This window comes from Canis lupus, chromosome 20, assembly GCF_003254725.2.
Source record: "Canis lupus dingo isolate Sandy chromosome 20, ASM325472v2, whole genome shotgun sequence".
NCBI lineage: Eukaryota > Metazoa > Chordata > Mammalia > Carnivora > Canidae > Canis > Canis lupus.
This window is the reverse complement of record NC_064262.1, coordinates 27,616,544-27,632,787: the sequence shown is the minus strand read 5'-3', so window position 1 is coordinate 27,632,787 and position 16,244 is coordinate 27,616,544. Positions and strand designations below refer to the sequence as shown.

The window sequence follows — 16,244 nt, the reverse complement described above, 5'->3', positions numbered from 1 at the left end:
CCAGGCATCCCTCTTTGTTCCATTCTAAGGCTCAATGACTCACTAGCTGGCTTGCCTTCCCCAACTCCTCATCTGAAGTGGAGACTCACTGTCCTACCACCCTGTTCTATCATCCTCATGGCACTTATCACTAGCTGAAGTTAGTTTATTTGGTTTCTTCTCTGTTGCCAGCCTCACCCACAGCACTATAAGTTCTATTAGTTCGAAAACAAAACAAAACAAAAATAATTATAAGTTCTATTAGTTCGGAGATTCTGTGTGTGTTGTATCCCAGTATCCCAGGCATCTAGAATAGCACCAGCACCCATAGGCATTCAAGTAATTGTCATATAGCTGAATGAATAAAGCATTCTTGGAAGGCAGCAGTTACTACTTCTATTTTACAGATGAGAAAATGGAGGCCCAGGAAGGTTTTGTAACCTACATGCTGAAAGAGGCAGAGCTAGAACTGAAAAACTGATTTGGCTTAAATCTGTAGGGTAGATACAGATTTCTGCATCTATCTGTACCCTAGCTCTTCTATTCCACTCTCCATCATCTGTTCTAAGTACGCCTTGGAGAAACTGCAATTTGTCACAGAAGCTGAAGCAGCAAATGGTTCTGTTACACACGCACGCACAGACTTGCACACTCGTGGACATGCACAAACACCAGACACATACATACCTAAGCAAAAACCAGCTCTCTTTTCTTAATGTAGAATAAATCTCATTCATCCAGATATTTGACAAAACACAACAGATTTAAGACAACTATTCCAGTGATTGATTGAAAATAATTGGCTTGTGGTTAAAGAAAAAGCTCATTCATTTATTCATTCATCCCAGAGTGCCTATTATTTATTGCACTCTGGGAATGCCAACAACTGAAGAAGAACAGACCAGGGAGACCCACAGGCCCTTTTGGCTAAGGCACATCAGGTATGCTGCATTACGTTGCTTCTCAAAGGACCACCTGCACTCACTCTCCAATGGCTTAGGTAACCCTAGTTTACAGAGGAGAAAACAAGCATAGAGAGGGCAAGTGAATCGACAGTAGGGCTAAAACGAGAACTGTCTTAATTCCTCAAGGTAATACACTTCATTCTTGAGTATTTTTAAGCTCTTTCTCACAGTGATGGAACATACAAGACCCTCACTACTCCAGGTGTGGACCAGCATCATCAGCATCACCTCAGAATTTATTAGAAATGCAAACTCTTGGATCCCATGCCAGACCTCCTATATCAAAATCTGCATTTTAATAAAATCTCCAGGGACGCCTGGGTGGCTCAGGGGTTGAGCATCTGCCCTTGGCCCAGGGCGTGATCCCGGGATCCAGGATTGAGTCCCACATCAGGCTCCTTGCAGGGAGCCTGCTTCTCCCTCTGCCTGTGTCTCTGCCTCTCTCTATGTGTCTCTCATGAATAAATAAATAAAAATATTTTTAAAATAAAATAAATAAAAATAAAATAAAATCTCCAGGGAATTCGTGTGCACATCAAAGTTCGAGAAGTTATGCTTCAGATTACTGATGAGTACAAACACAAACAGCAGAGTAATCCTTGTCTCTCTCTCACACACATACTTTTCTAGAATTTTCTTAGAAAATTCTGAAAAACTCAACGCCATTTAGCTTAAGGAGAATAAATCCTAGTGTCTGCTGCCACCTTGTGGTGAGAAAAATTTGCAGGCAGAATTTGCTCTTCCCGGAAATGGGGAAATGTTAGAAGGGAAGGATGGACCACTCAACTTTTTAGCCATGTACTTTGAAAGACCACTACAAAATTCTGTAATATAATAAAATAGCCTTGGGGTGTACTATGAGATGGCCAAATAAAAACTGGCCTTTTAAAAAAAAAGATTTTATTTATTCCTGAGAGACACACAGAGAGAGACAGAGACACAGGCAGAGGGAGAAGCAGGCTCCATGCAGACAGCCCTATGTGGGACTGATCCCAGGACCCCAGGATAACGCCCTGAGCTGAAGGCAGACACTCAACCACTGAGCCACCCAGGCATTCCAAAAACTGGCCTTTTTAATGTATGTCCCCTAGGGCTGAGAAAGTATTTATGGGCTCTAGTTCAGAGATCTAACAAAAGTTGGGATCCTTAGTATTCCTACTGGTCTTTCCTCTTTAAGATTCAAACATGCACATCTGAATGTGATAATCAATTAGTGTGTGATTATTTTATTACCAACCCAAATGGCAGTGGTTACAAACTCAGGTCTCCTTTTCTGCATTTGCCTTGCCCAGGAATCTAGAACACATGTTCCACAAAGCAAAAAGGAATTTCCCACCATTCTGTCAAACGCATCATTCCCAACCTCTGTGAAGTGATAAACAGGGCCAGTCCCACGAATGATGTCTCTCACACCTAGAAGGGAATAAGAAAATGATTCCAAAAATTTCCTACATACTTTCCCCCAAACAGCCCAGAAGTTAAAAGTGCCTCTGGCACTGCATGAATTTGTTTTGTACTTTGGGAGCTCAAGAGCTGAAGAAATCCAACACAATTACTACGGGTGGACTTGACAGCAATGGACCACCCTCAGCTGTATCTTCCAGAGTCTTTTAAGGGTGTCTGTGGAAGACGTGGTCAGTACCGAAGACTCCAGCAACCCAGAAAGAAAAATGGCCCATTCAAAAGGAAGGGGATTGAAAGGTAGGCCAATGGAGTTCATTTTCTTTTCTGTTGAGTGAGATTTTTTGGATTTTAATTAAACAATATTCATTGCAATGATTAGAAAAGGTTTTCAGCATTGCCTTTAGAAATGAACACTCTGAATGGATTGGGGTGGGGGAGGTGCTGCATTTATACATTGGTCGGGAAGCCTAGTGCCACAATGAAAGCTTCATTTTATGAGTGTAATTGTAATGGGGAAAACCTTTCCTTTCCACTTAAATTTGAGTTTTAATGTGGCATATGATGCTAAAATTAGCCCAGTTTCAGAATTTTAGATATCATGCATCCCATGCAAGTACTATGATTTTGAAAATTCAGTAGTATATTCTTCAAGAGGAGTCCATGATCAACGCTTTCTGTTCCCTTGCCCGGCAATATGTACTGAAATACGTACTAATTGTATTTCATGCCATGCACACCCTTTAAGGTAATGTTAAAACTGTCTTATACCTGGTATTTCCTGTCAGTGGGAAAACTGTGAAGACAGCCAATGAAATACTCCAAATATAATACATTTTAATTAGGAAAATCAACAAGATGACTTATTTTCCTGTTTCTTTTGGCTTCTTTCTTCCTGGCTTCATAAGCAAGAGCTCAGACATAGAAATGAGGTGTTTTGATGAGGCCTGAATCCTCAAATACCAAACTGCTGAACTTCTGTGGACAGAATGAAATATTGTGGAGATTTCCACTTTCAATAAGAATAAGAGATTGAAGGGGGAAGCAATACTACAAAATAAATTCATTACCCATCTAGATATTTGGAAACTTAAGGAGGGGAGGGTTCTTTTCAAAACAAATTTCATCAGTTCTAGTCCAATGTCCTGGAGCAAAATCACCTTTGTTAGTCATGTTCTAAGTAGATCGGGGATGAGGGTAGAAGGGTTGGAGTGGGAGATACATTCTGAGATTCAGACTACTTAGAGCTGGGCTTTTAACCTGAAGGATTATGTGGATGGCCTCTGGGGTTCTTGAGATTCCTGAAGTTATTTTCATCATTTAGAGGATGTATGTGTGTATGCATGTATTTAGGGTAGTAGAAATTGATGGCTTTATTAAATGATTCTCACAGGCTCTAAGGAAGATTAATCCTGGCCCGTTAATGGTCTTTGGGCAAATTATAAAATGGCACTCTATCCTGGAGACACTTTAGTGCCATCTGTTAGAAAGTTCAGTTAACTTAGACACCACTATGATTGAATGTGAATAGCGCCCCTAGCGTTTGTGTGTCCGTGTAACCAGTAAAATGTCCCAATGTTCCAGTCCCAAAAAGGACTAGCCTACATGGTCTCCCCCTTCTTTCCACCTCCTGCTTGAGCTCCCTCCTTGCCTTTTACTTTTTCGCTTTGCTCAGGTGATCCACATATTAATAAAAGCTATTATTTATTGGGTTCCAACCACATGAATTATTTCTTTTTATGCTCCCATTTCTGAAAATAGCTTACCTAAGCTTATAGACGTTAAATTACATGCCCAAGATCACACAGCTAGGAAGTATGGTGTTGGGTTGAACAAGCCCATTTAACCCCAGTGTCTGGGCTCTTCTGAACTACTTCCCATGTATAATTACGGAGAAGTTGAATGATTTAGCTCCAGTTTAGAACAGTATTTCTTGAGGGATGGTGTGTGTGCTGCTGGTGTTGCTTGACATATTTTACGTAGTATACAAAGAACATTTTTTTAGAACATTTTTTTTAAAGATTTTATTGATCTATTTGACAGAGAGGGCATACAAGTAGGAGGAGCAGCAGAGAGAGAGAGAAGCTGAGTAGGGAGCCAGATGCAAAGCTCGATCCCAGGACCCTGAGATCATAACCTGAGCCGAAGACAGACACCTAACCAACTGAGCCACCCAGGCACCCCCAAAGACCATTTTTTAATAGTTATTAACTTATTTTAATCCATATTAGAAATATATGTTACATTTATTGCAAACATAATGTAACATAACATAATATAAAACCTGGGACTTCAGTCAGAGAAATGAAGATTTATGTTCCTACAAAAACCTGTACACAAATGTTTGTGTTTGTTTATATTAGCCCCAAACTAGAAACAATCCAAATGTCTTTCAATAAGTGAATGATTAGACAGTGTGGTAATCCATATCATGGATGGAATATTACTCAGCAACAAAAAGGAATAACTAATACATACAACAATCTAGGTTAATTTCAGAGATTTATGCTGAGTGAAAAAAAGTAAGTCCCAAAAAGTTATATACTGTATGATTCCATTTATATTCCATTTTTGAAAGGACAAAATTATACAAAAGGAGGACAGCTTGGGGAGACAGTGGGGGGTGAGTGGGTACAGCCATACACATGAAGATGGTGATAGAAATGATCTGTATCTTGACAGTATCAATGTTGTAATAACTACACTTACTATAATTACCTCAAAACAGAAGGTTTACTTTTTTTTTAATCCCTGGGATTTTATGGATATTATTGCTTTGGATGACACCAAAAACAATACTAATGAATAAGAATATTAGCTAAATAATGGTATCACGGTATAGATTATGTTTATTTTAGAATAATACAGGTGTTGGGATCAGATCCTGGGCTAAGTTTTTTATTCTTTTGAAGCTTTAATTTCTTCATTTGTGAAATGGAGATGACCAGATGAGGGGTAAATTACATGAAATATATGAAAGAACGTAGAAGAGTGTTTAGTACATAGAACACTACTAAGATACATTATCTGCTCGTATATTTTTTTAATATTTTATTTATTTATTTTATTTATTCACCCCACACGGGGTGGGGGGAAGAGAGGCAGAGACACCGGCAGAGGGAGAAGCAGGCTCCATGCTGGGAGCCCGACGTAGGATTTGATCCCAGGTCTCCAGGATCACGCCCTGGAAGTGCCGCTGAGCCACCCGGGCTGCCCTGTTTGTATTTTTTTAAAGATCTTATTTGTTTGTTTATTTAAAGAGTATGAGCAGAGAGAGGGGCAGAGGGAGAGGGAGAGAGTAAATCTCAAGCAGACTCCCTGCTGAGTACAGAGCTGGACTCAGGGTTCCATCCCACGACTCTGAGATCATGACCTGAGTCAAAATCAAAAGTCAGACACTCAACTGACCAAGCCAGCCCAGATGTTCCTCATTATCTCTTTGTATTACTAAAATAGACCAAAATGATGAAGATGGTGTATGACTGTTTGGAATTTTATTTTATTTTATTTTATTTATTTATTTTTTTGTTCAGAAGTTTAGAAATAAGAGTTTAGAGTTATTCTATCTAAATGAGTGTTTTATGTACATGCATCATTTATGGGGCCTTGGGATTATATACCTTATTGACTACCCCTGCCATTTCTCATCTTTCATCACTGTAGGCTGGGAACCACCAAGTCCAACAAAACTATATCCTCTCAACATTGAAAGAAGGTTACTAATTTGCCAATATGTGTTCTAATGGTCAGAGACCTGGATTAAAATCTGCATTCTATGCTTGGTCAAATAATTTAACCTCTCTGTGTTTCAACTTACTCATTAGTGAAATGAAGATAATAGTGTAACCTACCTACCTCTTACGGAACAATGAGGTAGTGGCCAGAATGCACATAACTACAGTTGGGGGACAAAACACAAAGTAGTTGGTTTGGCTTTGTTTTTCTATGATTTGGTTCTTGGTATCAGTTTTATTTTTTGGAATTATATAATTTGTTCACAATTCAAGTTTGGATTTTGATGATTTAAATGATTTGTTTTTAACTTTTCAATTCCCGTAATACCAATTCTTTTTTATTTTGTTTAGATGGCATAGAGCTGTGTCCACCAACTTAGTAAAACAAAATGTCTTGATCCCCAAAGAGGAATCATCTGGTGATAGCGACATGGAATTTCATGAAAGCCAGCAAAATAAAAAAAAAAATCTGATGAAGAAAGTGAAGACTGTTTTGGGAAGGATGCTGTCCTACAAATGTAGAAGCAAGTTGGCAAGTGTCAGCAGAGGGGCCTCTACTAACCATAAGGAAACCTTTTCAAACACACAGGGCCTTCTTCCCAGAATTGTCAAGGAACTTCCATCCCCCAGGTTATTTACTAAACCAAGAATGAGAAAGCTGTCACAGAATGGTAATCAAAAGCAACTTACAGTTAAGTGGCAAGGCCAAGAGGAATAGTGAAGTTGGGATGGCTTTCCTTGCTACCCCAAACTGTGGCATCTCCTGGGAGCTTGGTTGAAATGCAGAATCTCAGGCCCTGCCTGGGTCTACTGAGTCAGAATCTGTGATGTGGAAAGAGCCCCAAGTGATCTGCATGTACAAACCTTTTAAAAAGCTCTGAATTATATTGTTTTTGAGGTCCCTCCCAGTCCAATTAGTGGTCTAATTGTTGTAAAGCCATTTTTTTCATTTAAACATGCATACAGGGGATGCCTGGGTGGCTCAGTGGTTGAGTGTCTGCCTCTGGCTCAGGATCCAGGATCGAGTTCCGCATCAGGCTCCCTATGAGGAGTGTGTCTGCCTGTGTCTCTGCCTTTCCCTCTCTGTGTTTCTCATGAATAAATAAATCTTTAAAAAAAATAAATGAACGTGTGTCCACAGGCATATATGTGTGTATGTGCATATACATAAATACATATGCATATACATACATATATATTAGAAAATTAAACTAAAGTGAGATTTATCTATTATTTTGTTTCTGGAAAAAGTAGTAATACAGCCTTCCAAATAGCTACTCCCTACAGTGGATGGAGGGTATGGGGAGAATTCTATGAATAAAATTTATGATTGGTAAGTCATAACAGACATTTTATTTTATTGTATCTACTTTCTGTGTACCTTATGGAAAAATCAGCATTTGAACTGTTAACTTGAAATCTTTTTTACAAAATAGTGATGCTGGGGGTGGGGGGTGTGGTGGTCCTATGAGTTATAACTAACAATACCACTAATATTCACATTCTTCTCTGTAGCTTTCCTAAGTTAATAGACTTTGTTTTTTAGAACAGATTTAGGTTTACTAGAAAAATTGAATGGAAGATATAGAGATTAACTTCCCATATACTCTCTCCTTACCCCTCCCTCCCCTATTATTAGCATCTTGCCCTAATACGACAAACCCACCAAGTTACGTCATGTATCCACCGTTAGAGTGTGACACAGGACAACTTCACTGCTTTAAATATCCTGTGTAGCTTCTTAATGTCCTTTATCGCAGAGCATCAGGAAACGTACACAACCCTTACAGTAGGGAATCCACACACAATAACACATTTCATACAGTGATAAGGTGGCATACCTGGTGAGTACTTTTTCCAGAAAACAAACAAATGAAACCCCATCTCCTCCCAAAACTGATGGCTTCCAGCTGACTGCCCTTTCAAACTCACTCTCTCTTCTGGAAATAGCAGTCACTAATGCTAGCTTCCAAGCATCTAGCAATTACCCGGCATAGATTCACTTATCTATTTTCATTGAAAATAACAAAGATGGCATGTTTCCATACTGATGGGATTGGAGTTGAAGAGTCTATAGGAAACAGAGGCTCAGTTCCTCCTCCTTACCCATGTACATTGGCTTATTTTCATCTTTGTTGGAATAACCCATCTCCAAACCAAGATTTCTTCAGAAAATCTGTCTTTTAGGCCACAGCTGTAACATTATGACACTCTCACCCAGGGATCAAAGATAGTGGCTCTTCCCTGTTGACCCTTGCAACATTTTTAACAAATATTTGCTAAGTACTTATTACGTGTTTGCCACGCGATTGGGAATAGAGTAGCAGATAGAACAGACATGGTCCCTGCCTTCCTAAGGTCATAGCATAGAGAGACATTCCAACATTAGGCAGATAATTACATCTGATGCAAAGTAGCAGCACAAGGTACTATGGAAACACATCATGGGTGCTCTGTTCTAACTTTTGGGGAGGGGGCTCCAGAAAAGCCTCCCTGAGAAAGGGACAACTCAGTTGAGATTTGAAGGACAACTAGAGTCAGATGAGAAAAGAGTGGCAAGAGTTTTCCAGGAGAAAGGGAGAGCATATTCTCATCCCATATATTGGGTATAAACACAGAACACAGGGTAAAAAAAAGAAATGAAAGTAAATCAGCCAGGAAAAGGCTGGTGAATAAGGTGGTCAGGATATTGTAAGTCATATTAATAATTTTTTAACTTTCTCCTAAGATTTTTAACTTTTTGATAAGAAACCATCAAAACTTTCAAGCTGGGAATTAATATAGTATGATTTGCATTTTCTTTTAAAGATAGCTCAGGCTGCAAAGTAGAGACTGGATGGGAGGAAGGCAATATCCGATACAGAAAGGACAGTAAAAAGGTTCTTCCATTCATTCAGGCAATGAAGGATAGTAGCTTGCTTAGTTGTGGCGGTGGAGATGGGGAGGTAAAGGGAGAAGCATTCATAGACAGAAGGTGTAAGGTATGGGGAAGAGCTGGATAGTGGAGGGCAGGGAGAGTCCTTGGGTAGAGCACCTTGTTCTGAAGGTGGAGCCCCATAGACTGATTAGAGCCACCACTCCTAGTGAAGTCCTTATCAATAGACCCCCAAGCCCAACAAGATGGTTGTAGGTGTGAGCACAGCAGGAAAGCACTGAAACACAGAGCAAATAGCAAACACCATTTCCCCAATGCCCCTAGCAATCCTTTCACCAACATGAAATAAAGGCTTTATTTTCTGCCCTCTTTTTTTAAAATTAATTAATTATTTACTTATTTATGATAGTCACACAGAGAGAGAGGCAGAGACACAGGCAGAGGGAGAAGCAGGCTCCATGCACCGGGAGCCCGATGTGGGATTCGATCCCGGGTCTCCAGGATCGCGCCCTGGGCCAAAGGCAGGCACCAAACCGCTGTGCCACCCAGGGATCCCTCTTTTTTTTTTTTTTTTTTTAATGAAATGGAGAATAATCTCAAATGTAGTGCCTTCTACAGGCAATAATATGGTTTTATTTTTATCATATTAATGTTAATGCCTATGTATTGATACTGGTTTTTTATTTATGCTAGTATCTCGAAGTTTCCTTTATAAAGGCATTTATTGTGTTAAGGATTGAATTGATGTAAAGAAAAATATTAAGGAGCCCAAGGTTCCTGGAAAATGAGAGAAATGGTGAATATGGCATATGACCACAGAGCCTTGAATCACATTGCTGGAGAGTGAGTAACTTTAAACATTCTTTCAATCAATAACAAGTACTCAAGGGATCATCTTACACATGAGAGAGTTACTTTTTCTAATTCCACAATAATTAAAGGAAAAAGTAACAAAGGGCAAAACTGAAGTCTCAAAGAGACGTAACCACCTTGCCAGAACAGGTTGGAGACCACTGAGGTCGTGACCACAAGAAAAGGCAAATGTGCACAGGAAAAAGTATAAGATTAGAAAAAGGCAAACCCATTTTTAAATCTTTTACTCCAAGGAAGAAAGCTATTGGGATGGCATGGGATGCTGGTCTTTTCAGGATACTTTCTAATAAGAAGGTAATCATTGTGGGATGCTTGGGTGGCTCAGTTGGTTAAGTGTCTGCCTTTGGCTCAGGTCATGATCCCAGGATCCTGGGATGGAGCTTGCATCAGTCTCCTTGCTCAGTGGGGAGTCTGCTTCTCCCTCTTGCTCTGCCTCTCCTTCTTCTTCTTTTATTTTTTTTTTTTAAAGATTTTATTTATTTATTCATGAGAGACACAGAGACAGAGAGAGGCAGAGACACAGGCAGAGGGAGAAGCAGGCTCCATGCAGGGAGCCCGACGTGGGACTCATCCTGGGTCTCCAGGATCACACCCTGGGCCAAAGGCGGCACCAAACCGCTGAGCCACCCGGGCTGCCCTCTGCCTCTCCTTCTGCTGTGTGCTCTCTCCCTCACTGTCTCTTAAATAAACAAACAAACAAACAAATAAATAAATAAATAAATAAATAAAATCTTAAAAAGAAGAAGAAGAAGAGAAAAAGTTTATTTTTGTGATCCTTACAGGTTCTTTTCCCCTCTCCCTTCTCTCTAAGCGACTATACAACTTGATGTTGTAGAAGCAGAGACAGAGGAGATAACCCGAGGAAGTACACTGCTCCGGGCCAGGAGAACCACGAAGCGGTTATCTGTGACATCCCTTCCTTCGGGACTGCAAAAGGTACTATGCTAAACCAAACTCGCCTCTAAAGACTTACAAAGAAGTTGATGTTTAGGGGTGTGGGAAAAGCCAAGTTCTCATAATAAAGCCTTCATATCTGCTGCTTGTATTCTCCTAGCCAAGACTTGAGGACACAGCAAGCAGGCTTTCCTGGTCTGATTCCTCTGCTTCTGAGCTTTAATGGTTCAGCTTCTACTACAGTCTGGACAACAGTGAAATTCTGAGCTTTATAGTGACTTTTCAACCATTCAACTATTGAGTTAGTATATTAGCATCAGGTCAATCACATATGCTGCTTGGAGAGGAATTCTTTGTTTTTTTAAAATTTTTATTTTATTTATCTTTTTTAAGATTTTATTTATTCATGAGAGACAGAGAGAGAGAGAGAGAGGCAGAGACACAGGCAGAGGGAGAAGCAGGCTCCATGCAGGCAGCCTGACGTGGGACTCGATCCCAGGTCTCCAGGATCACACCCTGGGCTGCAGGTGACGCTAAACCGCTGAGCCACCTGGGCTGCCCTAGGAGAGGAATTCACTAGACTAGCACTGCCTGATAGAACTTTGCGTGAAGATGCAAGTGTATGCTATTCTGGTACACTAACCATTAACCACATATGACTTAAAAAAAATTGTTTATTTGAGAGAGAGAGAGCATGAGTGGGAGGGGCAGAGAGAGAATCTCAAGTAGACTGTTGAACACAGAGCCCAACACGGGTCTTGACCTCAGGACTCTGAGTTTACGACTTGAGCCAAAACCAAGAGTCAAGTGCTTAACTGACTGCACCACCCAGAGGCCCCAACCACATGTATCTTTTGAACTTGAAATCTGGCCAGTGCAATTAAAAAGCTGAATTTTTTATTTTATTTCATTGTAATTGAAATGAAAAGATAGCCACATGTAAAGACAGTGTGGTGGTACAATCCAAGAGTGTCCAAACCAAAGCCTATATTTATCTGTGCATATGTAAGCTTCAGCCTAAATTGCTCACACTATTTTTTTAAATCAACTGAATTATTATTATTTTAAATACAACAAACATTTACTTAGAGCTGATTTTGTTTCAGTTTTAAGTGCTTTGGAAATATCAACTCAGATGATAATTACAACAGTCTAATCATGTAGATAGTAATAGGGGTGCCTGGCTGGCTTGGTTGGAAGAGTGTGCGACTTGATCTTGTGTTCATGACTTCAAGTTGCACATAAGGGATAGTGGTTACTTAAAAATAGAATCTTAAAAGATAAATAAATAAAAGGTAGGTAGCAATACTATCCTTATTTTAGGGATAACTCTGAGAGGTTAAATAATTTACTTAGATAAGTGGCAGAGACAGGTTTCAAATCCAGGAAGATCTGGCTCTAGAGTCCTTACTCATAACTACTAGGCTAAATACTAATTATACTTCTGTCCAAAATGGTAGCCACCAGGTATATATGACTATTTAATTAAAAATAAGGTTCATTTCCTCAGTTGCATTTACTACATTTCAGGGTGCTAAATAACAACATGTGGCTTGAGGCTGTTTTTGCAGAAAGTTCTACTGAACAGAGCTGTTCTGGGGTATCATTGTTAGAATACGCCAATATTAGTTTTGAATTTTGCCTTTTTTAAAAAAGATTTTATTTTTTTTATTCATGGGAGACACACAGAGAGAGGCAGAGACATAGGTAGAGGGAGAAGCAGGCTCCATGCAGGGACCCCAATGTGGGACTCGATCCCAGGACTCCAGGATCATGCCCTGAGCTGAAGGCAGACACTGGACCACTGAGCCATCCGGGCGTCCTGCATTTTGTGTTTTGTGTGCTTGGTTGACATTTACTGTACTCCTACTTTATAATGGGTGATTTCTAGGTTTGGGGGCAAAAAGATCCAATAGATATAGTCCTGTTTTGTGAAATTTATAATCTATTAGGGGGATAGATATTAAACCACAGCTCTGCAGAGCATTAAAGTAAGGATAATCTTTTGAATAAATGGCACTGGGACAAGTAGGTGTCAATATGGAGAAAAAGAAATTTGGGGGGTCCCTGGGTGGAATAAATAAATAAAATATTAAAAAAAGAAATTTGATCCCTATCTCACACTGTATACAAAAATTAATTCCTGGGCAGCCCCAGAGGCTCAGTGGTTTAGCGCCGCCTTCAGCCCAGGTTGTGATCCTGGAGACCTGGGATTGAGTCCCGCGTCGGGCTCCCTGCATGGAGCCTGCTTATGTCTCTGCCTCTCTCTCTGTGTGTCTCTCATGAGTAAATAAATAAAAATCTTTAAAAAAAATTAATTTCTGTTGGGTTTAGATTTGTGTGGAAAAGGTAAAACCTTAAAACTTCTGGAAGTTGATAGAAATGACTTCAGTACAGAGAAAATACTTCTTAGGACACAAGTATCACTGACCATAAAAAAGAAAAAAAAAGGATACATCTGGTTATATAGTAAGATTGCTGTTCAGCAAAAGACTTAAATCAAAGGTTGTCAACTGGCTGCGAAGCGTTTTGTTTAGCTCTCAGAATGACCTCAATAATATATTTGCATTAACTGGTCACATTTAAAAATTAGAGTATTTTTTAAAAATCTGGATTTTAAGACTTCTTTTGAAAAGTAGGATTTCAAAACATTAGGCCTACAATTCCTCATGATAACAACAGGAGATGTGCAGAGACTGGCCCCTTGGTCGGAGGCACATTCTCTCCAGATTACCACTAGCAGCAACTGGTCCTGTTTTGTACAACCTACCTGAACTGTCTAGGCATTTGACTTTAGAATAGCGGTATTCAACAGAGAAGTAACTTAGTAAGTGTTCAGTAAGTGTTGTGGTAAGCATTCGTTCAGTAGGAAAAAGTACTGGGTTTTATGGGAGAGAAAAAAAGTGGAGTCCAACTATATATATAGATGGATTGGGGAGGGTCCTACAAGTGACATGGGAGCCTGGGCAAGTTGGCAGGGCAGAGTGGTGGGTCAGCAGACGCCTTTGTAAACTCAGACACAGTGTAGGCCCCAGATATACTCCGACATCCCACTCTGTGTAGGTTTCACAATAGTCTCAATATTAGTTACTAAGTGAAGGAAGAGTGAACCCAGTAAGACTAAAAAGGGCCTATTAGCCAGGAGCCCTGACCTAGGAATGATTTCCAATAGCAATCCTATTAGGACAGGTACTTATAACCAGCAAGCCAGGGACGCTAGGAAAACTAGCAGGCATGGGGCGAAAAGAACCCAGAGCCTTCTTTTTATGTTTGGAGGCATGTCTGCTATGAAAATAAGGAAACCTACAGAAAAGAGACCAAATTAACAACTAGATCCAGGGATAATGAGCTTTCTGGGACACTGGTCCTCAGCAGCCCCACACTCTCACTGCGCTCAGCGGCCACAGAGGCAATTTCTTCTTCTTCCCCTTGCGAGTGACCTGCTTTTTTCCTGACACTGTATATTCTTTCAGAACCAGACAATCTCATTTCTCTGCACCCTATAGATCTCTTCAAAGAGAGCTTTGGGCACAAAGGAGATACATGGGGCGTGGAGGATAATATGAATACGCTCTCCAACTCAACGTTGTTATGTGGCAAATGTTCAGTTTATAATGTCCCAAGGGTGAGAATTCTTATTTAAGCACTATCACAGAAATAATATGGGTACTTCTTAATCTGATGTGTTTTTGCGTTTTTATGATAGGTTCCGTATTCATCAAAAAAGAGATCACACTTTCCAGCACTTAAAAAAAAGAAACCTAGCATGGGAAACATCCTCCGAAAATCAGACTTGACAGTAGGAAAACTTCAAATGCAGGTAGTGGGCAAAGGCTTTCGCTTTGTGTTTCAGATGCATCACAGAGGGCCAAGTTGAACTGAATACACAGCCCTGCTAGGCAGCATGGTTGTGCGATGAAATTAATTATTAACATGAAGAAATATGTTAGTAGGGGGGATCCTGAGAGTGGCTAAAGGATTGCTAAGGTCACCCAGGATGATGCTATGTGCCTAATAAATATTAAGTGAATTCAATTAAAATGAAGGCATGCACAAAGGCTTCTTTTGAGAAGAAATGAGATTCCCTTTACCACTGGGTGGTAAATGTTATGTTTTCAAGCTCTGTTTGCTATGACTTGAATTAGAGTAATACTTTGGGATTTGCAAAACATCCACTGATTCCTGAAGTGGTCTCTTAGGAAAAGCCACCATCCCTTTGGTTTTGACAAGGCTTCCCAACATATGGCTACATTTCTTTGTATCTGTCTGTCACAGGTGGATGACCTCATAGAAACAGTGACAGATAAATCCATGCAGTTATTGGCCCAAAGACACGCTGAGCTTCAACAGTGTGAATTTCTAGGGGACGAAATTCTTCAGTCTTCGAAGCAATTCCAGAGGATATCCAAGAGAACCATGAGGAAGTATAAATTGAAAAACGTGTGTTTCCCATGTACCTGCTGCTGCTTCTGATTTGCTCCTGACTTCATAAAAGTTATTTTTTATAGGAATTCTTATCTTTTGGTACATAATCCTGAATAAATCTCTCTAGTGAATTAATCAGTTGGGGAGATGGACATTTCTTAGAATATTCTACCCAACAGTCCTTAAAAAAAAATCCTTTTTTTGAAAAATTGATTTTTAATTCTGAGTCAATGTTAGTAAATTTTTGCTTCATAATTCTTACTAATATTGGAAAACAGAAATACTTATTAGGGCATAGCAACTCTGCAAAGAAATTTCTCCCAGGATTTGCCAGATGAAATTAGAGGAAGCATTTAAAGGTATTATGACACTTTTAATATGACTACTACTGAGCTAAATTTAAACTTTCATACTTATAAAGATAAGAATTCTTATTAAAATTACAAAAATGTAACACTGTTTAAGGTATGATTCATGCAAAGAGTCATGCTTTCCGAACTAAAACAAGTGGGTAAGGGTGGAACCTAACAAGTATTGAACATTAAATTCACTACTTAAGAAAATTACAACTGATTCAGCCTTAGCTCAATTGTTAGGATCATTAAATCCTTCATGCAAGATTGACTATCTTAACAGACTATTTTTCTGAGACAACTTTTTCTTTTCTTTTTTTTTTTTTTGAGACTTTTTCTTTGTCAATGTTGTTTCTGCTGAAAATGACCGCTAAATAATGAAACAGTAGAAGAAAACTTATCAACAAAATGTTTAACAGCCATACTGCTCAAGTATTACAGAGACCTAGAAAGCAATGTATATTGATTTATTTTGCATCTTGTGATTAGCTCTTACACCATTGATTGTGAATATGAGGATCAGGAAACCTCTCCCCAGATAAGCACATATCACCAACACTTTGTATACAATTTCACAAGTTCACAGCCCTCACAAAGTCTGTTCATGAACTCCATTTTCAAAGGTGGTTAACAATTTCCAGATTGACTCATTTTTTTCACGCATATCCTAGAAATGCTACTTTCTCACAATCTTTAACTTATTTTATAAGCAAGCCAGTCTCACCAGTTAAAAACTACTTAGAAT

At 39.4% G+C, this 16,244-nt stretch overlaps 1 protein-coding gene across 2 annotated transcripts; it reads left to right on the top strand.

Annotated features, from left to right (window-relative positions):
- The first annotated feature begins 2,298 nt into the window (after positions 1-2,298).
- Positions 2,299-15,281, top strand: C20H3orf49 (chromosome 20 C3orf49 homolog). Of its 2 annotated transcripts, none has more exons than XM_025456456.3 (5): positions 2,299-2,645; positions 6,431-6,750; positions 10,663-10,763; positions 14,428-14,541; positions 14,997-15,281. In XM_025456456.3, exons 1-5 carry the CDS (start codon positions 2,521-2,523, stop codon positions 15,192-15,194), a joined length of 858 nt encoding a protein of 285 aa, XP_025312241.1. In that variant the 5' UTR covers positions 2,299-2,520; the 3' UTR covers positions 15,195-15,281. The 2 variants fall into 2 exon arrangements, with proteins under 2 accessions (XP_025312241.1, XP_025312240.1); XM_025456455.3 differs by having other exon boundaries at positions 10,639-10,763.
- The last annotated feature ends 963 nt before the right edge of the window (positions 15,282-16,244 follow it).

Bases quoted from the DNA above. Each gene is read 5' to 3' on its own strand.
- C20H3orf49 (XM_025456455.3), top strand. From the start codon at position 2,521: ATGGACCACCCTCAGCTGTATCTTCCAGAGTCTTTTAAGGGTGTCTGT. The intron at 6,751-10,638 runs GTAATCAAAAGC...CTTCTCTCTAAG, and splicing joins GAGAAAGCTGTCACAGAATG to CGACTATACAACTTGATGTT. The intron at 14,542-14,996 runs GTAGTGGGCAAA...TGTCTGTCACAG, and splicing joins TAGGAAAACTTCAAATGCAG to GTGGATGACCTCATAGAAAC.